Source organism: Cricetulus griseus, assembly GCF_003668045.3.
Source record: "Cricetulus griseus strain 17A/GY chromosome 1 unlocalized genomic scaffold, alternate assembly CriGri-PICRH-1.0 chr1_0, whole genome shotgun sequence".
Taxonomy (NCBI): domain Eukaryota; kingdom Metazoa; phylum Chordata; class Mammalia; order Rodentia; family Cricetidae; genus Cricetulus; species Cricetulus griseus.
In genome coordinates, this window is record NW_023276806.1 from 31,176,841 (window position 1) to 31,200,270 (window position 23,430).

General features: G+C 45.5%; 2 protein-coding genes across 12 annotated transcripts in view; one reads left to right on the forward strand and one right to left on the reverse strand.

Annotated features, from left to right (window-relative positions):
- Nucleotides 1-23,430, forward strand: part of Ank2 (ankyrin 2) — an 842,037-nt gene that overhangs the window by 144,986 nt on the left and 673,621 nt on the right. The window lies entirely within an intron of this gene.
- LOC113833495 (neurogenin-2) lies at nucleotides 21,284-22,087 on the reverse strand. Its single transcript, XM_027395682.2, has one exon. The coding sequence runs from the start codon at nucleotides 22,085-22,087 to the stop codon at nucleotides 21,284-21,286; it is 804 nt and encodes a 267-aa protein (XP_027251483.1).

The following is a 23,430-nucleotide window of genomic DNA, read 5'->3' on the forward strand; positions in this document are numbered from 1 at the left end:
AGCATGGATTGTTTTTTAAACATTTAGTGACCATTAAGCATAGCTTTCTTCACATTTCATGAGTTTAAAAATGTGTCTCCTACTTAATATACAGAACATCAAAAGACTGAGAACCCATGATGAAGTTAAAAGAGGTGCTTAAGTTTCCTATGCCTAAATGGTGTCCTTATTTCCTCTCTTTCCCCATTAACTCGGGATTATTCTTCATGCCCATTGCCCAGTGGCTACGAAGATTAATTGTAAGAATCAGAAAGAGCACATAGAAGTTGCTAGAATACCGTCTAGCCCCAAATGGATGTTCCAGGCTTAGGGGTGGTTTGGTCATTGTTGTTATTGTTTGTTCCTCATATTTTCATCCCTCAACCAGCAGAACCATAGTAGCCCACACTAATGTCCATTCCCGATGAACTAATATTCTCTCTGTGCATGTGAGTTGTTTCCATTCTGGTTTACCAATAACATCTTCTTTCTGTGTTGTTAGTGCTGTTCATTCACATTTTGTTTCATGGCATTTCCTTCAGGTTTCTATTTTCCCATCTCTACCCACTTAACATCGTGATTCTATAAACATGGTTTTCCAAAAGCATCTGGTTCTGATACTGTAGGATCTCAAAGTCTTTTGCCATCAGCGCCAAAGCACCATATAGAGTCAGAGAGATCTATTTGATTGGAATCAGCGTGTGCTGGCCATCTATCGAGGCACATCAAATTAACACTGTGTCTGCTCACGATTTCACAGATCTATAGATCATTGATTGGGATAATTGTCAGGGCCCATGGAAATAGCTTTGCTTCATCTTGACTTAAGATCAGAGAGTTCAAAACTATCCTTACTCTTTCAAGGTTAAAGTCATGTGACCTAGATGTCTAAGGCATGGCTGCTGAAGGATGTTTGGTCTAAGGTGTTTATGTCTTACCTAGATAACAAGAGATTTGGTCTGAGGTGTAGTTACTAAACGTTTGGAGAATTAAGAAAGTCTGTTTGTTCCTTGTATCATGGTAAAGAAGTCTTTTGCCTTTTCCCCCTTTTTGGTTGGGGTATATAAGAATTTTGAAAAATAAACTTAGGGCATTCAGTATTCACTGGAATGCACTCCTGACTCTATTCTGTGTCTCTGTCTTTTCCTTAGTATCTTTAATTTTTCTGCCTGCCATTTCTCAATCCATACACCCCCCCCCTCTTAGGTATGGACCTGGCAAGTCGGCTGGATCCAACTGAAGCCTCCAAAGACAGGTTCTTACAGATTTGTGCCCACCCACCATGGAGCAACAACAGATGGTGCCCAGTGTGAAGCCTGAGCATGTGGGACAGAAGTGATGGCCACCAGAGATGAAAAAAGAAGAAAAAAAAACAGTGCTTAGATATAAGTGAAGTGAAATGTGGGGAGTTAATCTCGGGAGTAAAAAAAATTATAAATAAAAATTATAATTTTAGATATGGGATAGAATAGTAGTAGCCAGGTGATTGTACATTGCATATTTTAATAGTCAGGAGAACTAGGATAAAACAGAAGCAAGTACAGATTTTTAGAATTTATAAATCTTGTAAATATCCCTCCCCTGTGCCAAAGACACTGCCATAGCCTCCTCAGAGCTGTACCAGGGCTCCGGGAAAGCAAAGGTGCTGCCCCACCCATGCTCTTGGTCAGCAGAAGTCACTGCAAAGGGAAAAAGAAATAAGAGAGATAAAGAAGCCAGGGAGTGAAGGTACGGAAGTGCGGCTACTGTCCCTCGAGTCTGTTCTGGGCTCAGGATAGTGAAAGCCAGTAATGGCCGCACATGCACCCATGCTACAGTTGACTTTGCAAGCAGGCACAGGCACCACTGACCTGCAACAGGCCCGCCCAGGCCTAGAGGCCTAATTGCCGAGGCCTCTGGAACCACCACTGCAACTGTCAATCCCAGCAGGACAGCCAGAGATGCAGGGCTTGCTGTTCCCAGCCCAGCCAAGTGTATGGAAAATGCTAATTAAAATTAAGGCAGCCTGGCAGAAACTGCTTTAAGACTTTATAGAAAGAAAGGTGATATCTCTGATTTTATTTGAATTTGTTCAGATATCAGACCCTCATACACTCAAGGATTAGCTATAGCTGCTTTGTTACAGGGGATTTCAGTCAAGGATGTCTTATTCCAACAAACTAATCATGGCCCAGGGACAAGGAGAGCCACAGGGCCTCCTTGAAGTTGCTTTGGATGTAGTCAGAAAGGGTACCAGGTCAGACAATGTCTTAACTGCACCCCCCACGGGTGGTGCAGCCCCCAGAGCTGGCCAACAGGGAATGGCCAGAGGCAACATGGCCCATGAGCCCAAGGAGCCTAGATGAATGGCTCAAAAACCTTTAGCAGAGGAGCAGATGCAGACATTCTCCTATTTTCATAGTTAAAAAGAAAATCTGAAAAATGAAAATTGCTGTGGGATTTGAGAGAAGTTAATGAGACCTACAGCCTCAGGAAAATGCTAATCTTCCAGGCCCCACCTAAGCAGGTGTCTGTAAAAATGCAAATGAGATCATGCAGCTATTGGGAACTTTGCAGCCAGGATTGCCTTCTCCCCCTCTTTTGATGGGGTATAAAAGACTATGCACAATAAACATGAGCAGTTTAGTATTCACTGAATGCCCTCTTGACACTATCTCTCGTCTCCTGTCCATTCCTTCCCTCAATCCACACTCCCCCCTCAGGTATGCACCAGACTACCTGGCTGGACCCGACTGAAGTCCTCCCCCCAACACACAAGGGCAATGACAGGTATTGTGATTGAGGTCTCTGTTCACGATCTAAAAAGATTAAAATTTATATGCAGTTGGCCATTCTCTCACAAGCATGGAGTCTGCTTCCAAACCCACTCCTGTTCTTGGCAGAATTCCGTCCCTTACACTTGTACAATGGAAGTCTCCATTTCTTCTTGTTAGCCAGGGATCACTCTCAGCTACCTGAAGTCCCCCTGCTTTCCACACCAGCCACCGCACACTGTCAGAGCAAATTTCTGTTTTTAAAAGGTGTCATTTGAGTCAGTTGACTTCCTGCTGCCTTCTGGTCAAGATGTAGCCAGCACCATGTCTGCCTGCACGCTGCCATGCTCCCCGTCATGATGATAATGGACCGAACCTCTGAAACTATAACAAAACCTCTTCTGAACATAAAATAACCCTCAGCTACCACCCAGGCCTACATCCAGGGCTTTGAGTTGGTCCACCTCCACACCTGCCGCATCTATGGCCTGCGTGTAAAGTGTCTCGTCCAATGGAACCATAGCTGTAGGATCTCCATGACTGGGGCAAAAGCGGGATATCCGAGAGGAGTTCCAGTGAGGGTCCAGTATTGATGGCGTAGCAAAAGCCAGAGGCCTTGAGCCAGACCAACAATTCATTGCAATGAACATTTGCAAATAAAACTGTTTGGTCAAAAGGGTGTACTGCATGACACACTGCAGCTTCCAATGCCAGTAAGACAATTAAGAGGTGGTGGAGAGGTGGGAAAGAGTGCTTTGTTGTTGTTGGGTTTCTGTTGTTGTTTGTTTTTTAATCAGTGTTTCTAATTTCTTTTGGGGAGACTCTGCAAGGGTGAAGGGCAGATACAGAGGGACTGGGAAATGAGTGGGATTGGGGTACATGATGTGAAATTCACAAAGAATCAAAAAAAAAAAAAAGGTGTAATCTGGTGGAGTTAGACCCATTTGGATAATGTCTGAATCTCAGCATCACCTGGTGTGGAACTTTAATTACATCCTCTAAATCTCTTAGCAGAAGCCACTGTGTTGTGTCAGTTTGATTTAACCAAAAAATGAGAATGTTTAGCATGCCATTTTTGTGTTGCCTTCCACACAATGTGAGTGGGGCTCTGACCCTAGAAAGTTTCCGTTGCAAGAAACATTGACACCTCTAAGGAGCATCCACGAGACAATCAGGAAGACGACCTGGGACTCCAGAGCAGAAGCAGCTGATTTCCTATTAACAAAATCAAAGCCACTCTCACCAATTTTGTCCTCTATGTCTTTGGAGTTTTACATTACTCATTCTTGTTCTCCTTGGAATGCAGAGAAATGTAGCTCATTAGCTTTGGCCACTTTAGATCAACCTTCAATACCTTATATTTGATGTACTTTACAAATCCATATTTCTTTTTGAAAGAGCATTAAATTTCCTTTTAAAACCTGACAAATTATTAAGTTTCTTCTGAAAAACTAAACATATAAAATGTAGACTCTAAAATAAAAATCTTTGAGGCCTAAGGAAGGAAAGATGAAAGCTATCAAAAGTTAAATTATCAATAAAGGCATTATTCCGACGGTGTGCTTCCATTTATGAACAAACAGAGAGGGGAACAGATAGCAAACAAGTTGTGGAGAAAATGACAAGGATTCATAATGGGATGAGTGAAACCTGGCCATTGGGATAGCTATCTAGGGAAATTTTACTGAAGATTTGCTCTTTTAAACGTTTGATTTATTAGTCTGTTGTGTGTGTGTATACACATGGTGTGTGCGCATGCGCCCTGAGGTCCCATGAATAGTGGTCAAGAGGCAGCCTTCAGGAGTTACTCCTCTCTTCCACCATGGATCCTCAGTGGCATCTGCATTGTGGGCCACATCCTGCTCCTGGACACCTTCCTGATCACCCTTTCCTGGGCTTCTTCAGCTTTTCTAGTTCTCCTTTCGAGGTTCCTTGGGCTCTCTTTTTTCCTGGATGTTGACATTCACACAAGGTGTTTCTCAAGTGCACTGTTCGTTCTGTACTCTCTCCCTCAGTATTACGATGTATGTCTGTGGCTCAAATTACATCTCTTCAATGACCAATCCGAGTCTCCATCATTGCCCCAGGCATCCATCCACATTCTTCCTAACTTTCAGAAATTTTGTGAATGTTTTCTAAAAATATCACATCCCACCCTGTCCAGAATGTGGTGGCCACTTTCCCTGTGTTCCTGTGTCGGTCTTCTTAAAGAAAAATGCATTTCTGTAATCCCTGCTGGGCTTGACAGTCTCTTGTGGATGAAAACAAGGATTGTGTTGTCTGTGATGAGATTCCTTGGCTTTCAAAATATACCTGGCACAGAATGGGTCCCTGGCAAATATTGTTTGATTGATCAAGGGGAGGGTGAATGCATGGGACAGAAATTAAGTCGGAGGTTACTAAACTCGATATCTGCGTCCTTCTTGAAAGCCAGACGAGAGCTAATGACTGTTAAGAGCCCTTGCTGACTCCTAACACAGTATTATCTTCCCCTTGCTTCAGCAACACATCTCACTGCAGCCGCACAGGGAAGGTGTTGACCTAAGCCATCCATGTGCAGGTAAATTTCAAAGCAAGGTCAATTTAATGGCCATCTTCAGTGGCTTTCCCCCTTAGCTCCTTCCCTTTGCTTTCCTAGCAGCCATAATGGATGCAACAGTTCCCCCAGGGCAGCATCACTGTCGGACTTTCTCATGCCCCAAATTTGTTAATTAAACATTCAAATTGCAGCACTCAGATGGCAGATGCAAGTGAATCTCTGTGAGTTTGAGGCCAGCCTGCTCTACACAGAGAGGTCCAACCCAGGCAGGGCTACATAGTAAGATGCTGTCACAAAAACAAACAAATTAGAGCTGATGAAAATTTCAGAAAGGGGTTCAAGAAAAAGACTCATCATAGTAACGCAGTATTTAACCAAAGACTTATTCTGTGTGGTCTAGAGAATGACTTACAACAACCCCGTCTTCTGTTCTGAGTGATTGAATTTATTAAACACACAGCAAACCAAAATAAAAGAATAAATGCCGTGTGTGTGCGTGTGTGTGTGTGTGTGTGTGTGTGTGTGTGTGTGTGTGTGTACAGCACAAGTGTCATGGCACACAGGTGGAAATCAAAAGGTTCCATGGATGGACCTCAGGTACTCAGGTTTGGGGGCAGACACCTTTATCAATGGAGCCATCTCACCCAACGTGAATAATCTTGAAAATATTAACTAACTAAAAGAAGCAAGACACAAAACAGAAAGCAAGATATAGTTTCACTCCTATGAGTTCCCTTAAATAAGCAATTTGGTGAAGAAAACAAGTATTTACTGGAGTCTGGAGTGGCATGAGGCCGTTGTTTGGTGGGCACAAAATCTCTGAAATGCTAAGCAAGTTCTGGAAGTGGACTTCAGTGCAGATTGCACAGCATCATGAATGCAGCTATTTCTGGTTAATTTCTCTTAAAAACCACTTAATATTATTTCATCACAACACAAGAGCGATACATGTTTAGGGTTGAAAAATATCAAATGAATGATAGCTACTAATTTTAAAACAGCTACAGTATAGTCACTAGGATGACTACAATAAATATTTATATGTCAGTGTCTTCCTCTATAAAAGAAAATAAAATGCTTGTATCTGGGTGTCATGTGCATCTTTTTTATCTTAAAAAATCAGCATAAGTGAAGTTATCAGTAACCCTAATTAGATATCGAGAGGCTAGGCTATAGGAAACTTTCAGCTCTGCTATACTTTTGTTTTGTTTTGAGACAGTGTCTTACTTACTATGAAGTTCTGGCTGTCCTAGAACTCACTATGTAGACCAGGCTGGCCTTGAACTCACAAGGATCCACCTGCCTCTGCCTCCAGAGTGCTAGGATTAAAGGTGTGTGCCACCAAAGCCAGGTTCTCTGTTATACTCTTATAGAGCTACTGATGTAAGTGTGGCCTCACTTTGACCAAAATGATGCTACACAATGTAGGATTGTTACCCTTAGCAAATGCAACTGTGATCACTGTCCAGCTCATCTCAAAAAGAAAAAAAAAAATGTATAGCACAGAAACAAATGGAACAAAATACTTGTAAAGAAAGGGGTCATATTGGGGCTCATTGAGGGAAGTAGATTGCAGGTAAAATAGAAACAGAGAGGGAAATCTGGAGGTGGAAATGGCTTAGCAGGTAGGATCATGGGAGGATGGGGGATGGAAGGGGAAAGCCATAGGGAAACCACTGTTTCACAACCTACTTAAAACTATAATTAGAAAGGATAGCAGAGCATAGTGATAGGACAGAAGAAAGGGGAGGCTGGAGAGATGGCTCCGAGCTTGAGAGCACTAACTGCTCTTCCAGAGGACCTGGGTTTGATTCCCAGCACCCACATGGCAGCTCACAACTGTCTGTAACTCTAGTTCCAGGGGATCCGATGCTGCCCTCTTCCGGCCTCCACTGGTACCAGGCATGTACATAATGCACACAAAAACATGCAGGCAAAAACCCTTATGTAAATAAAACCAAAATTTAAAAAAAAAAAGAAATGGGAAAATCACTGCAGGTTAGAGGTCTAAGCAGGGATGGGGTGGAGGGATGGAGAGGAGGAGGTACAGGAGGCTGGATACTTGATAAAGTCTTATGGAACCCCAGTAGTTAATAAACTAACATCAAAATGTAGTTCCAGTGGAGCTGGAGAGATGGCTCAGCAGTTAAGAACTCTTGTTCTTCCAGAGGAACTGGCTTTAGTTCCCAACACCCACATGATGAGGATCCAACTCCCTCTTCTGACCTTTGAGGACCCCAGGCATGCACATGGCGCACACACATCCGTACAGGCAAAATACTCAACCACATAAAATTAAGTAAAGTAAAATTTAAATGGGGGGTGATAATCAGAAGTCTACTGTGCAGTGATGCTACTCCCAAAAGATACGGTTTCCTAGTTTGCTTCTTATTGTTGCCGTATGCTCATGGGGCCTCAACATAATTGAGGAGCTACTGGGAGTTGATAGCTGCGAGAGGAGAAGACCATTCTTCTTCAGGAGGGTGGATACTGGAAGGTTGCCCTGGTCCAGGGGATGCACATACAAACAATACAAACAGCACTAGTTGAACTTCATGACTGAGTAGGTGATGGGGAAAAAAAAGAAAGGAGAAGTAGGAGCAGGAGGGGAGGAGATGAAAGGACATGAAGTTGGGAGGGGACCTGTTGGGTGATACAGGGAGCTGGACGTGGAAAATTAGGGATGGATATGATGATCATATTCTATCGTATGCATGTGTGAAATTCTTACAGAATAAACTTTTTGGGAAAAAAAAAGAAACAAGTAAAGTTGGGGGTTGTTTGTCTTTTGTTTTTAATAAGACAAAGTTAATATATGTTAGAAGTGAGATCGGAACCTGAGCTGATAGACAAAAACTTGGCCAGTAACAGAGTACTGTTTGATTATAACAACACAATGCAAACTCAGGCTCAAATGTATCACAGCAAAGGCAAGAAAATGTTCCCATTTTCTCTTAGCTATTCAAGCTATTGTGTTTATAGATATCATATCCTGAACCCCGAATCCTACCACACCCACTATCTTACTATCACTGGAAGATGGCTTTCTCAGTCTTTGAAGATTTTAGGTGCACCTTGAAAAGATGAACTACTGCCTAAGGCAGGGAAAACCAATGTATTGGCAGACCTACTATGATGCCTACCTGGGCTACAAATTGAGGTCAGTGCTTTAATTACTTGCTTCAGAGCAAAAACAAAGTTCACTGACTACTAAACAATTATGTGCATAAACAAGGAAGTAAAACTATTCTTTATGAAATATCTCTTTATTCGTTGACCTTAACTCAAATATTTTTCTTTCATTTTTTAAACACCTTTAGTGTTTATTTATTTGTTTCGAGTTGGTCTCTAACTTACAACCTCAAACAGTCTTCACACTTCAAGTATCTGGGATTTTAGGCAAGTAAGTGCCACCAAGTCCAGCTCTAACATACATGTTTCTTGAACCTCTACTCTGTGGGGTCACTTACATTAATGCTGGGGCTAGCAGCATTAAACAACACACACATGGGTCAACACAAACTTGTCCTCCTCGAGTTTTTTTAATGAGGGGAGACAATACAAACTAAGTTAGCAAAAGAGTATGCTTGTCAATGATAATGTATGAAAAATGAATATACCTCCAATGTGGGGCACGGGTGAAAACGGAATATCATTCTATACCTTGCCTCTGACTGAATTAATGTCTTTTAGAAGGTTGTAAGTTATAGAAGGGAAACATGAGAAAAGCGAGCTTCCTTAATAAAAGACTAATGTTTTTACCACTCAAAGTAAAGTTCAGTGAAAGGTAGCAGTCTTCATCTGCTCAGTACTCTAAGTGACGCTCAAGGAACACTGGCACAGAGGAGGGGAAATCTGAAAGCCTTTTCCTCAGGGGCTTTTCAGATCTCACGGCCTTCCCTCTGCTCTCCAGCCCTGGGCTCCGAGGCCACCCTCTCCTCTCTTCAGCACACCAGCCCGTCATGTTAATAAGAGCTGATCTGTAAATAGCGTCCCCTCACCCCATCCCCGCCCCCCTTTGGCCAGGCTCCTACTTTTCGGCTCAATGGCACAGATGCAGCTTTGAGATGACGGGACCAGGCAGCTATTAGCAGCAAATCCAGTGAGGGAAATTAATGAAGGGATAACTAATAAAAGACAGCTCAGGACAGCCAGACTAACTTGCTCGGAGCAGTAATTAACTTTTTCCCCCCCTTTTAGCTCATGAAGGTAAATATGCCGTCGGCGCTCGTCCAGTCTAGCTCTTCCTTATTAAAAAAAGAGCAGAGCTATTCATGAAGAGCCGAGACTTAATCTGTTTCCCCCCAAGACGAGCAATTTTAAATGACCATGGCGATGGGCTTACAGATCCATGCTGCCTAAATCAAGAAACACCTGTGAGGATCAGGGGGCCAGGGAGAGAGGAGGCAGGATGAGACAGAGAGCCTCTGAATGACAAAGTCTTCACCCCCTACCTGGAGTCAGTTCAGAATGAGGAGATGCCTCCCACCCCAACCCCCACCGCTGGCATTCTCGGCTTCTCTTCAAAGATAAGTGCTACAAGGCTAGTCAGACGGTCCGTGACAAACCTTAATGTAGCTTGAAGGACACTTTTGGTTGCTTTCTGAAAACAGAGTCTGGGGTTGTAGCTCAGTGATAGAGCATGTGCTTAGCATGTCTAAGTTCAATCTATAACACTAACACTCTCTCTTTCTCTCTCTCACACACACATACACACAAATCTTGCTGAAAATAAATTAAAATGTCAGGTTTTGTTGAGCAAAACTTGTCTGTTCCATGGAGAGATTGGCAGTCTTCTGGCTCGAATCTTTGGGAAACCCTGTTCTGGTCATAAATATTTGGTGTAATCTTAGGCCTAGCAGCCACAGAGTCACTCAATAACTGGAAAGATTGTGAACTGGGCCTCTTGAGTTCATGAACTCTGGCTTCTCCCAAAATGGCAAAACAAAATAAACAACAACAAAACCAAACAAAGAAAGCCTCACCACATACTCTAAGTTAGTGAACCCATTGAAGAACTTGAGTTTAGTGTGTGGTTTAGTGTCAGTTAACCTTACTGTTCCCTTTTAGGCTTCAGTATCTCAGTGAATTTAATCCATGTGTCCCAAGATCAATCTACTCCTAAAACTGCACTGCAGCACTATAGAATTGTCTTGGGCCCTTTCTAGAACAAATGAGACAAAACCATAACTACCTGTGGTAGTTTGACTATAATTGTCCCCCATAATCTCATAAGAAGTGGCACTATTAGTAGGCGTGGCTCTGTTGGAGTGGGTGTGGCCTTGTTGGAGGAAGTGTGTCACTGTGGGGGCGGGCTTTGAGGTTTCCTATGCTCAGGATACCTCCCAGTGTCTCAGTTGACATCCTGTCACCTGCAAGATGTAGGACTCTCAGCTATCCCTCCAGCACCACATCTACTTGTATGGGGCCTTGCTGAGAATGGATTGACCCTCTGAAACTGTAAGCAAGCTGCCGCAATTAAATGTTTTCCTTTATAAGAGCTGCTGTAGTCATGGTGTCTCCTCACAGCATCACAGCAATAGAAATCCCAACTAAGGCACTACAGGACTCTTTCAGGAGTAGGTGCTGTCTGTCATTAAAGAGAGAGAAGGGCCCAGACAATGGGAGCACTTTTGCAAGTTGTTCTTGCTAAGCCACTCTGCGAAGGGGGGAATGGCTTCATGTAATTGATCAGAAGGACTGGATGTGATGAGGGCCATGGTGTCATAAACACTTCCACACCAGTAATGGGAAAAAGTAAAGTTTAGTAAAATGGGAGAAAAACCAGAAACGTTCATGCTTGGAAAGTAAGATCATTTTTATCATATGAGATATATTATGCTATCAAACTCACCGGATAAAGTAGCTAAAAGTTGCCAGGAGCTGGGGGAGGAAAGAAGGAGAATTGGGGAGTTACAGTTAAGTAGGCATATAAAGTTCGGGTTTTCTGGATGAAAAAGTTTTCCCAGAAATCTGTAAAAATTGCACTGCCTGTACAATAATGTGATACACATAGCACTAGTGAACTACACTGTGTACTCAAAAGCTATGGATTTATTCATTTTTATATTATGTGTATCAGTGTTTGTCTGCATGTATGTATGTGTGCTACATATATGCCTGGAACTCACAGAGGCCAGAAGAGAGAACCGGATCCCCTGGGGCTGGAGTTGTAGACCATTGTGAACTGCTGGGAACTGAACCTGGGTCCTCTGCAAGAGCAGCATGTGCTCTTAAACATTGACCAAAATGTCCACCCAAGATGGTTTTTAAAAATAGAACAATGAGCCAGCAGGATGGCTGAGTGGGTAAAGGGCCCTTTGCCACATAAACCTGGTGGCCTGAGATCAAACCTGCTGGTATCCGTACAAGAGTAGAAATGAAGAAACAACTCCAAAAATGGGCCACCACATATGCACTGTGGTATATGTGCCCACACATATATATCATGCATACAGACAAAACAACAACAACAACAACAACAACAACAATTATTATTTCTTTAAAACACATAGAAGGAAACTAGGGGGGTCATCTGAAGCTTTAGATTCTATAAGGCTCAAATATATCTGAATGGTATATGCCACCTTGTTTAATGATACTTTGTCTTGTGTTTTTGTTGTGGTTTAGTTTTTCTAAGATCCCGCCTCACTATTTAGCCCAGGCTGGCCTTGAAATCAAGATTTCTTTGCCCATGCTGGAATTATAGGTGTGAGCCATGACACCAGGCACCACTTTAATGCTCTTTTGAGATCCTTATCTGATGGGGGAAGTACTTCTGTGTATTTTTATCTTATTGATTGTTAAATAAAATACTGTTTGGCCAATGAGACAGCAAGTTAGATGGGACTAGGAGTCAAAGAGGATTCTGGGAAATGCATTAGAGAAGTGGTGATCCAGACAGGAAGTGACATAGCAAGCAGACTCATATTTAAGCAAAAGAGAAACAGGAAGGGTCCCTCTTTTCCCCTCTGTTCCTGTTGCAGCGATACAATATGATCCACCAAAAAATAAGTCTTATAAAATATATAGGTTTATGATAGTTAAGACTGGGCTAACAGATGAGAATCCTAATCATTGGCCAAACAGCATTGTACCTAATACAAGTTTCTGTGTATTCATTTGGGCCCTAACTCAGGCGGGCGGCTGGCTTAAAGCTCACACGTGGCGGTGGGGCTCAGGCGGCTTTTGGCAGAAAGATTTATCCTAACACTTACCCTTTGGGATTTAAAAAAAAAAAATTCTCTATAATTTGAAGGTGCGTTATCAATGAAAGAGCTGAGTGAGAAGCTCAAGGAACAAGTAAGTGCTCACAAACAAGTGGTACCATCAAGGTCAGAAGGCCCCAGGCAGGGTTTCACACTCATTCACTTATCTCATTGTTGAGATAAGAAAGGACAGTATTGGACTGGAGAGATGGCTCAGAGGTTAAGAGCCGACTGCTCTTCCAGAGATCCTGAGTTCAATTCCCAGCAACCACATGGTGGCTCACAACCATCGTTATGAGATATGGTGCCCTCTTCTGGTGTGCAGATATACATGGAAGCAGAATGTTGTATACATAATAAATAAATAAAATCTTAAAAAAAAGAAAGGACAGTATTGAAACAAAGAAATGTATTACGATGTCTACTATTTTGGTAAGATAAAGAAATGCCATTTACCTAGCAAACTATGACTAGCAGTTTTGCACCAACCTGTTTTGCCAGGGTCTGTGGTCATTGCTGTGCTTGGGAGTTAGGCAGTATCTGCAAAGTCCTGAGCACTGTGGGGTCAGGGAGGCACTGCCGCCAGCTGCCCTGTGCAGTACAGCTTCACCTGCTGGAGCACATAACAACTGAGTCCTGAGAAAGAAACACTTAGGCATCTAGAAAAGACACCCCACACACACCAACCGCCAATGCTAGAGACCGACATAGTCTAAAGTACCTGAGCACACAGCCAAGAGGCATGGAAACCCTTTTCAAATTACTTTTGTACAGAATAATAAAAGTCAGTTTGCTGGTAGCTGAAGATGTCTGGCGAAGCAGTCTATATCTAATGAAAACGATGGGGCTCCATTGCAGATGCTGTCAAGGGCTCCACTGGAAATCTTTGCTGTGCGCGTGTCTATTGTTACACAGACAGCATCTAAAGTCACCCCCTCCTAAATCAAGAGAAACACTGGTTTTGAACGGAGGACCTTGGAGGAGCACCACTGTTCCACCAGTACAAAGTTTCTTCCTTCTCTGCCTCCACGCTAGTGGCATGGAAATTTTGGGAGTAGAAAAATATGACTAATTTAGATAAGTCTGATTGAAAAACACACTGTGGCCATATTCTAGGTACTTTAGCGTAGGAGAAGCACAAATGTATTAATACAGTGCTCTTCTCAAGTTGGTCTTAGCCATCCTGCTACAGAGCTTCTTAGGTATGTTTAAAGCTTTACCACATTTGACTTATTTCCCAACATGACTGGTAAAACAAAGCAAGAAGTAAATGAATTTCATCCTTACGTTACATCAGTCTTGTATTTGTTTTCATGGGTATTTCAGTAAATGCAATAGGTTGTGGAAAACACAAACAAAAATAATCCTTCATTTTTTTATTGCTTCAATGCACAGTGAGATTTATGTATTACAGGGGAAAATAACGGCAAGCTATAGGACCCCCTCCTTTGTCACAACAGCACTGGTTTGGCTTCTTTCTGCTATTCTTATGCCAAGGAGGCAATAAACCCCCTTGAGAGTCACAGAGACGCCTGCAGAGCCCTGTCAGGGCACACAAGCTTTTATGCCAAAATACAATACACAAAAGGATCATAAACACGTTTGAAAAGGAAGATGACCTCTTTGTCACATAGAATTAAGCTTTACTGCAAGCTGCTGCCATGGAAACCAGCTCCCAGTTCCCACTTTCAAGATTCCTGTTTCCATTTTCTATGGAGTTTCACGCTTTCATTTGTTTCTACATCAAATATAATCCAGAGATCTGGGTGCTTTACTCCACTGTTTAATGTCTGCAGGCATGCTTCCAGGTAGGGAGCACAGGGGACTGCAAATGGAAATGAGCCTGTGAGTGTAAGTGGGCAAGGTGAAGAGGGAGGGACAAATGGGACATGGTGGCTTCATTAGAAAGGAAGGGGCGCTGTGGACAACCTGGTGATGGAATCCACCTCAGAACTCTAGTCCTTTTTCAAAGAACAACTTCACTCTAGACATGGCGTTAACATTTTGGTCTTCATTTCTGGAGTTCGGTGTACTCTATGTCCACCGGGTACCAACAGCCTCAATACCCTAAGCCAGATCTTGAGGACAAGCTTCCATCCTGAAGAATTCAGAGAACCCTGTCTTCTCTCTCTCTCTCTCTCTCTCTCTCTCTCTCTCTCTCTCTCTCTTCACTCCCTTTCTTCCTTTCTCTTTCTTTATTTCTTTCTTTTTCTTTCTCCTAACGTGTATTAACTTTGTTTTTTTCTTTAGAAAATGGATACCAAGAAAGCCAAACACTTATCATACAGTTACAGCCTTGAAAAGAAAAAAAAAAATCAAAGCTGGTAGGTCACCTGAAGAAAGACTGGGAGAAGAGAAGGCTGGGAGAAGAACCCGGCCCTGGAGGTGAGGGTGTTCCCAAGGTCACCTGCTTTTGGACATTCATTAGTGCTGGCTGAGCCTGGGCCGGGACCTAGGAGTTTTACATCAGTAATCCAACACCCAAAAAAGTAAGAGATGGCAGGAAGGCCGGTCCCCACCTCCCGCCCCCGGACCTTGGTACCGAGAGGAGGAAAAAAAATCATTTATTACAGAGCATGCACCATCAGGAAACTTTCCCACACGGCCACCTTGCAGTGGGAATAATAATAGCTCGACACACCGGCTTTGGCGTTCTGCTTTCCGGATGATTGAGTCTCTCCTATCCCGGGAAGGGCACCCGCTAAAACTGTCCCCCAATCTGAGCCCTCCCTCCCCGACACACACACACACACCTTCAGATTGCACCCCGGGACTGAATTTCTACTCTGATTCCTATCTTCTATTAGATGAACCCATTAGCTGGATAAACCAAACGGGGAAAATCAAACGCGGAGGAGGAGGGGATTGCCGAAAGACACACTACAGCAGATCTTGCCTCTCCTGGTCTCTGGGGACCCCTGTGGGGACCCTCTCCAAGCCACGTGGGACGTACTGAAACCAGGCGCGCCCCGCCCCCACCTCAAGAGCCTTGGAAAACAAACTCCGGCGGACAATGAACTCCAAAGGGAGAAGCCGGAGAGGGGTGAGAACGTCCGTCTCTCACACACGCACACACTTTGGACATTCCTTAAGTTTAATCATTAAAGTAGATCCCTTTAAAAAGGGAGGCAGCGGCTTAACGTTGCTGTTAGTGACAGTCTGCCCCACACGCTCGCAGCGTAATGAAAGAGAGATCGGGATCTAGCTTTGTTGCTTCGCTCCCAATAGCAGACTTGGGGGACACCAAACCTCTGATTTCTGGCCACATCAAAGCACTGATTATGCAAATACCCATTTTTAGTAAGAATAAAAGAAAACGGAGGGGGAATTATTTATCACACAATGAACCCCCTGCCAGGGCGGGAAACAATAGATCAGACCAGATAGCCCTTCTAGCCCCAGGCTTGGGGAGCAGGAAGGGAGGGGTGCTGCAGCCCTCACGTTTTATTGGCCTAACCTAATTTCACTAATTCTCTTTTCACACATTTCTTTTGCTGATTCGCAGGCCAGGACTTTCACGCTCCTGGGAGCTCCCACCACTGGCGGATTCAAGGGCAGCCTGCTTTATTTAATTAATACATTCAAAGCTTGCCTGGGAGCCCTAGGCGGGTGGGGGGAGGTCCTGGACCGGCGTGAGAAGGAGCTTTAAACGGGTTCCAGGTGTCGGTGCCCAGAAGTCATCACCCGCCCACGGCTGTGGGATGCAGGAGATGTTCAGGCCTGAGGGGCGCCACAGCTCCCATCCTGGTCTGCGGGCCAGGCCCTTCCGCAGCCTCAGCACCTGCGACAGCGACCGACCGACCGGTGGCGCTGCGAAGGCCAGCGTGGGCGTGAAGGCCTCCCGAGCTATTCTGACCATCCAGCCCTAGAGGCCAAGGCGACGGCCCTCCTGCAACATCCCATAAACCCCAGCCTCTCCTCTGAACTCTGGGCCTCTGAACTCTGGGCCTTTCTCTGAGCCAGGTCCTGCTCTTTCTCCCCTTCTCGGCCTCAGACAGTTTTATACTTCACAGCAAACAATGCCCCCAAAGTTGAACCTCCAACCGTCCCTCGAGGACTGGACCAACCGAAAGAAAGCCCCTGTGCTAGAAAGACCTAGGAACAGCGACTCAGTGAACTGTCCCCAGAAGAGCATCTCGGCAGTGCTGTTTGAAATCTGTCTTCATTAGGGCCTGCGAAGATGGGATGACATAGTCCCAGATCAGCGAGATCGCAATGCAGACAGACCCAGCTCACCGAAGCCGAATGGGAACGGTCTTTGGTGCCAACTGCAGATGCAGGAGCGGCTTCTATCCTGTGCCGGTGTTCATCCTTACAAAGGAAAGAGAAGACTGGGCCTCGGCCCCCACGCTTTAGAAGTGACAGTGAGAAATGGAGAATTCCTAGAGCTAAGAGAGCAGAGACAGACAGAGACAGAAGCCAGCATCAAGACTCAGCCTCGTCACTTCTCACCTTTTGTTGTTTTGTATCAAACCGAGTCTGTGTGTAGGGTTGAGGCCTCATCTGCTGTTCTCCATCCAGCTTTCATTGGTGTCATATTTGTTCAGCTCACATCTGGGCTGTCATGTTGGTGAGACTTTCTGGGTATGGAGAGCACACCAATTGGCTGTTCAGTGTCAAACTGTCAGCGCTGAAAACATACATATAGATAGCATCATACGAAGTGAACGGGTTATATTTAGGAATATATGTGTATTACATATGCATATATGCATGCAATTGCAACTTTTTAAGAGGGGAATTTGGAGAACGGGGCGGGGTGGGAGTAATACGGGAGGATTTGGAGGGAGGAAAGGGAAGAGAGAAATGCTACAATTAAATTATAATCTCCAGTTCCAGGACAGCCAGGATGGTTTTGCAGAGAAACCCTGTCCCAAAAAGAAAAAAGAAAGGAAGAAAGAAAAAGAAAAGAAAAAATGAAACAAACACACAAAAAAACTTCTGGCTTGATTTTATCAGGCAGTGGTGGCCCACGCCTTTAATCCCAGCACTGAGGAGGCAGAGACAGGAGGATCTCTGTGTGTTCAAGGCCAGCCTGGTCGAGCTACACAGGACAGGCTCCAAAGCTACACAGAGAAACCCTGTCTCAAAAAACATGTATGTGTGTGTGTATGTATATATGTATATATGTATGTAATCTCAAAAGGAAAAAATGGGTCTGTCACTGAACCTGAGCTCACAGATTGTGTTTAGCTGAGTGGCCAGTAAACCCCAGCAATCTGCTTGTCTCTGTCTCTCTAGCACTGGAATTACAGCAGAACTGCCACATCTGGCTCCCCACACACCCTGTACCAGAGATCAAATGCAGGTCCTACTATACAGCAAGCATGTTCTGTACTGAGCTGTCCTCACTGTCCTGAGAACAGCATTCTTGACTGTTGAAGATGATTAGGCACCATAAAAACAGCTGCACCAAACTGGGTGTATATTAGCCTGTGACTACACGGGGAAGGGAGAGCTAGAGTAGGGCTCTGGAGTGCTAAGCAAGAACCCTTGACTTGTAACATATGATGCTTACGTGTGAACTACCTGCAAGCCCCCACCTTCAGGAAGTAGGCAAACTTCTGGGGCTGGAGAGACTGTAGAGGCTAGAATACCAGGTGCCAGGTGGTGTGCCATCAACCATGTTGCCACACTCAAAGCTGTAGTGGCTGTGCCATCTATTGCTTAAGCCCTTAGAACACCTGGCTCTCAGCTGCTGTTTCTTCAGGGGTTTTCCAAAGGAGATGTGATCTAGGGCTATAATCATTGTCAACAGAATGACACACTTGGCATCAAACCATTGATGTTTTCAGTCGTCCATAGTATCAATCCTCTGCTTGCTGGTTAGCTTTTCAAGCACTAAGAGAACAAACATAAATAAGAAAAATACCACATTATCCCCATAACATAACATCACACCGCAAATGATGAATGATGGCATCTAAACTACAAGGAATTGTTTTGGGGGCAAAAGAACACCTCATTGCTAAGTGTTTGCCTAGCATCCCTGACGCACTGGGTTCATTCCTAGCCTATCACAAGAAGGGGGTGTGTCCAACAGACCCTCTTTTGACCAGTAGGAAACCAGAACAAAATCTTTGGGTTGATTCTTCCTTTGATTAAACATGTTTTTACTAAGATATTAAACACTGGAGTTGGAAAGGTGGCTTCTAAGAGCACTGGCTGCTCTTCCAGATAATCTGCATCTAATTCCCAGCAATGACATGGTGGTAACTCTCTCTTCTGGCTTCTTCTGGCACTGCACACATGTGGTGCCCAGACATAAAACCATACAGGCAAAAAAAAAAAAAAAAAAAAAAAAAAAGTATAAAATAAATATAAAAAGTAAAAAATGTCAAAGGTATTAAGGACCAAAAATCCCCTATTCATGCAGAATTTCAGACAGAAATCCCAGAAGAAGCAACCATTTCTCTACAAAAAAAAAAAAAAAAAAAAAAAAAAAAAAAAAAAGGAACCGAGAATTTTAGTCAAGACAAAGCCAGATATGACATTTTTAGGAAGAAAGTACCTTGAACAACTAACTTCTTTTAATTACATGATTTTATTCTTGTTGTATTCATCTGTTCTCCCTGGGCTTCATTCTTGAATATGGTCAACTTTCAATTGGTCATTTTTCAGCCATCAAAGTGTTTGGAGAGTAAGTTGTAAGTCAAATCTCTTTGGCCTCCTCTTCAAATGGCTCTAACAAAGATTAGAAAGCAGAGCTATTTCCCTCAATATATTCTTTGTATTTCAACTAACTCTGGATGTCTCCTTTTCTCTAGAACTTTGCCTTTTGAAGCCAACTAGCTTGCTGAAGTGGTTAGAACAAAACCAGCCACCCACAACAAACTAAAAATACGTTGTTATATTACACAAGTTAGAGCTGGAAAGGGGAGTCCTTGGGGATAACACACAATTCCTACAGCTTAAAGATGAAAGGGAAATCTCAAAGAAGTTACCTGAAAGAAACAAATTTGTGAACACTATCAAGAAATTTCTTTTTTCTTTCTTTCTTTCTCTCTTTCTTTCTTACTTTTTCTTTTAAACATACACAAAGCATCTGTCTCTCTGCATAGCCCTGGCTGTGTCCTAAAATTCACCATGTAGACCAGGCTGGCCTACAATTCACAGTGATTCACCGCCTCTCCCTCCCAAGTGCTGGGATTAAGGTGTACCTCACCATTCCCCACCCAAACACTATTAAAATCAATTCTTCCTGAACCCTGATGCCTGTTGCAATATAATTATTATTTAAGATCCCTCCCCTCATGCTCTTTTTCACTGACTATGTTTTTATTTATTTAGACATCCAGGTTCTTTGGCATGCTGAGCAAGGGTTCTACCACTAAACTATGCCTCTCAGCTTAGGAAGTGAATTATTCATTTATTTAGAGACAGGGTCTCACAGTGTTCTGGAACTCACTAAGTAGACCAGGCTGGTTCTGAACTCATGGAGATCTGCTTGCCTCTAAGAAGTGATTTCTTAAAAGCAAAATTTGCGTTTGTGATGAATTACACTCTTATCTCAGTATTGGTGTTTTCAAATATAATTCCATATTTTGCGATTTCTTAAAGAAATTACACACCAAACATTACCCAAGAAATGCAAATATACTCAATTCAACATGCCAAGAACTTTAGTAAAATACAACTCATTCTTCATTAAAGGCCACATCAGGATAAAAAAAGAATTCAATACAAATTTATGAAAATTAGATACTTTATTTATAGCTTAATCACAAAACAATTTTCTTGTTCATCAAGATGTAAATACATACTAGAATAAACTCTGTAGAATATACAAAAAATACATACTTTTCCCATGAAATTTTTCTTCAAAATAAATAGAAGGGAACACGTGTGTGGCTGATCCTGGTAATGCCCCGTGTCTGCTTAGGTTTTCAGACTGTTGATTTATTTTTAATCTGTTGAAAGGATGGGGGAGTTCCTTCTCCCCTAAAAGGTCGAGATAAATAATGCATGAAGCAATCCTCCCTCCTGATTTTTCCCTTTTCCTCCACGTTTTTCCTTTTGATAGAGAGTTCAGCCTAAATTTCCACGCTTGCATTCAATCCTTACAAAAGCCTACAAATTATACAATGACTTCTAACCTGGCCCTCTAACAAAACAAGTTTTTCCCCTTATAAATCATAAGAGACAGATGGCAAAATGGAGAAAAAAGGAAAGAGAAGGGCGGGACAATAGGCATTGTGACGAATCTGGGAAAAAGAACAAAGTGCACATCAGAGAGGGAAAGTTTGGTTTGACAGGTGAAATTCCCACAGCCTGCAGACAGCAATGGGAATAGAGCAGATGCCAGCCATTGCAAATGTGTGGATAATATTATTACCGGTAAATTCATTCAGATGCTAAGATACATTTCTTTCGACTGACATTAACATCTCTATGTGGAAACGAAGGTGAAAAGATCACAGGGACCAGTTGCATTCCCTCTGTGAGATTCACACGGACTGCCGGAGTTCTCCTCCAGCAACTCAGAGAGAGGGGAGGAGCGCCAGTCCGCTCTGCAAACTCCTTAGTTATGGCACCGGCATCTTTTCTCAGTATCTGTCTTTACAGTCTCACGAAGTCTCCCCTCCCAGCCCCCAAGCCCAACTCCACACGCCACAATCCTCTTTGACCATAAATCCTCACATCTTCAATAAGAGACGGCTGTGTGAAGTTAACCCACAGCCGAGTGCACCAGCAGCCCGGGGGCTTGGCAGGCTACTCTGCTCTGCGACGTGGAGTCCAGGGCGTGGAGGGTGGGAGCAGGAGAAGGGGGGGGCAGGTAGAGGACGTGGCGGGGGGGCGCAGCTCTAGATACAGTCCCTGGCAACCGGCAGGTGAGGTGCATAACGGTGCTTATCCGGAGGTGGTGGCTGCCAATAATCCACGTCTGACCCGGGGCTAGCGGGCGACAAAGTGCAGCTGTACGGGGACGTGGAGCTGGAGGAGGCGGAGGACGACGCAGGGCTGTTGGTGCAGCTCCAGGAGGAGGAGGGGGGCGAAGGGCTGTCTCCGCCGGCGCCGAGCGCCGCGCTGGGGCTCAACAGCACCGCCTCGGAGAAGAGCGCCCCCTGGAGGCCGCCGCCGCCCGCGCAGTGGTCCGCCAGGCGCAGGGTCTCGGTGAGCGCCCAGATGTAATTGTGGGCGAAGCGGAGCGTCTCGATCTTGGTGAGCTTGGCGTCCTCGGGGAAAGTGGGCAGCACCTCTCGCAACGCGTCCAGCGCGGCGTTCAGGTTGTGCATGCGGTTGCGCTCGCGGTTGTTGGCCTTCAGCCTGCGGGTCTTCTTGATGCGCTGCACTGTCTCCGCCGTCTTGGCTCCCCGGGAGACCGCCCGGGCGCGCGACGGGCGACGCTTGCACTCGTGCACCAGGCCCAGCAGCCGCGCTGGCCGGCAACCCCCGGCACCCGAGGCCGAACTGCCCTGCGCCCCCTGCCCGCCTTCCGCCCCACGCTGCCCGAGCACGGCGCCAGGCCGCCGCAGCTCCTCGTCCTCCTCTTCGTCCGCGCTGGAGGTCATCGGAGTCAGAGTCGCCGAGGCCGGGGAAGCGGAGCCCAGCAGCATCAGCACCTCCTCTTCCTCCTTCAACTCGAGAGTCTCGGATTTGACGAACATCCTGCGAAAGAAGATGCAGATGAGATTTACTACAAGAACAGACCGGTAGAAGTGTCTCTTTGGTGTCCCCGCAGGGTGCACCGCTGACGAAGGCGAGAATGGGACTGGGGAGGAGCGCCCCTGGCTGGGCCAGCGCCCGACCGTGCACTTTGCGGGTCACAGAAGCCGTGCGCGCGTCTAGAGCGACAGAAAGTCAGCCTGTGCGGGGAAACTGCCTGCGAAGTTGAGGGGCGACGGATGCACACTTACCTACTCGACTCCAGATGTGTCGCGGCCCAGCTGCTGCTCTGGTGTGTGTCCGGGAATGTCCCCGCAGCCGGGGTACCAAGAGCGTTGTCCTTCGCTCCTTTAGAGCGCCGACGGCTTGGCGCTTCCTAGGCGCACCTCTGCGGGGGGCCTCTCTACTGGGTGACTTTGCCAAGAGCCCCGGCGACCGCGGCAGCCCGCCCGGGTCTCGTGTGTTGTCGTGCTCGTGCGTGTCTGTCTGTCAGTCAGTCCCTGGCCGTGCGGCTGCTGGCACGCGACTCCCAGGCACTCCAGTTAAAGCCGAGCTGCTTGTGGTTCAGTGGCTGCGTGTCTGGCACACGACTCTCCTTAAAACCCCTTATATACCACCAAGAAAACAATCAGATCTGCCCCGGGGCCCCTCCTCACCTACCCTTCCCCCGCCCTCTCCTCCTCCCCCTGGTGCCCCGCTCTCCCTCCCCAGCTTCTTCTTTTCATCGTATTATCATCATTCATTTCTTTCCCTTTCTTTGGTCCCTCTCCCCCTCCCCTGGCCCGGCCATCCATCCTCCTCCTCCATCACCCCTCCCCTCCGTCCCCCCTTTATCTAATCAGCATAAAATGGTTCTAAAGCTCCTGTTGGCGCTCCAGGCTGCAGCCCAAGCTACCGAAGCCGCGGCGGCGGCAGCGGCTCAAGCTGCGGCTGTTGTCGCCGCCGCTGTCTATTGTGATTGGTGGCTCGCGCTCGGCTGGAGCGTGCCGCTAATTTATTAATGAAAGGAGGTCGCGAGGCGCAGCTGGCCAATCAGTGTTCCCGGGACTCCGGGAGGCCTGCGAGCCACGCGCACCGGAGCCCGCTCCCTTTCAGCAGCTCATTAGGGGCCCGAGCGCTGGGGGCCCATGGCGCCGGGTGGGGGTGTGTGTGTGTGCACCCGGACTGCTGCTCCCTCCCGGGTCCTCAAGGCAGCAAGGGCTGGCCCTGCCCGGATGCACGCACACGCGTCCCACCCATTGCAGCCTGGCCTCACTGGCGATGGGAGCCACGGAATTAGTTAATGGGGGGTAGAATCCCGGAGAAGGCAGCCTGCCATCTCTGTGCAAAGGCTCTTTGAGGCTGT

Coding starts and splice junctions, on each gene's coding strand:
- LOC113833495 (XM_027395682.2), bottom strand. CDS start 22,087: ATGTTCGTCAAATCCGAGACTCTCGAGTTGAAGGAGGAAGAGGAGGTG.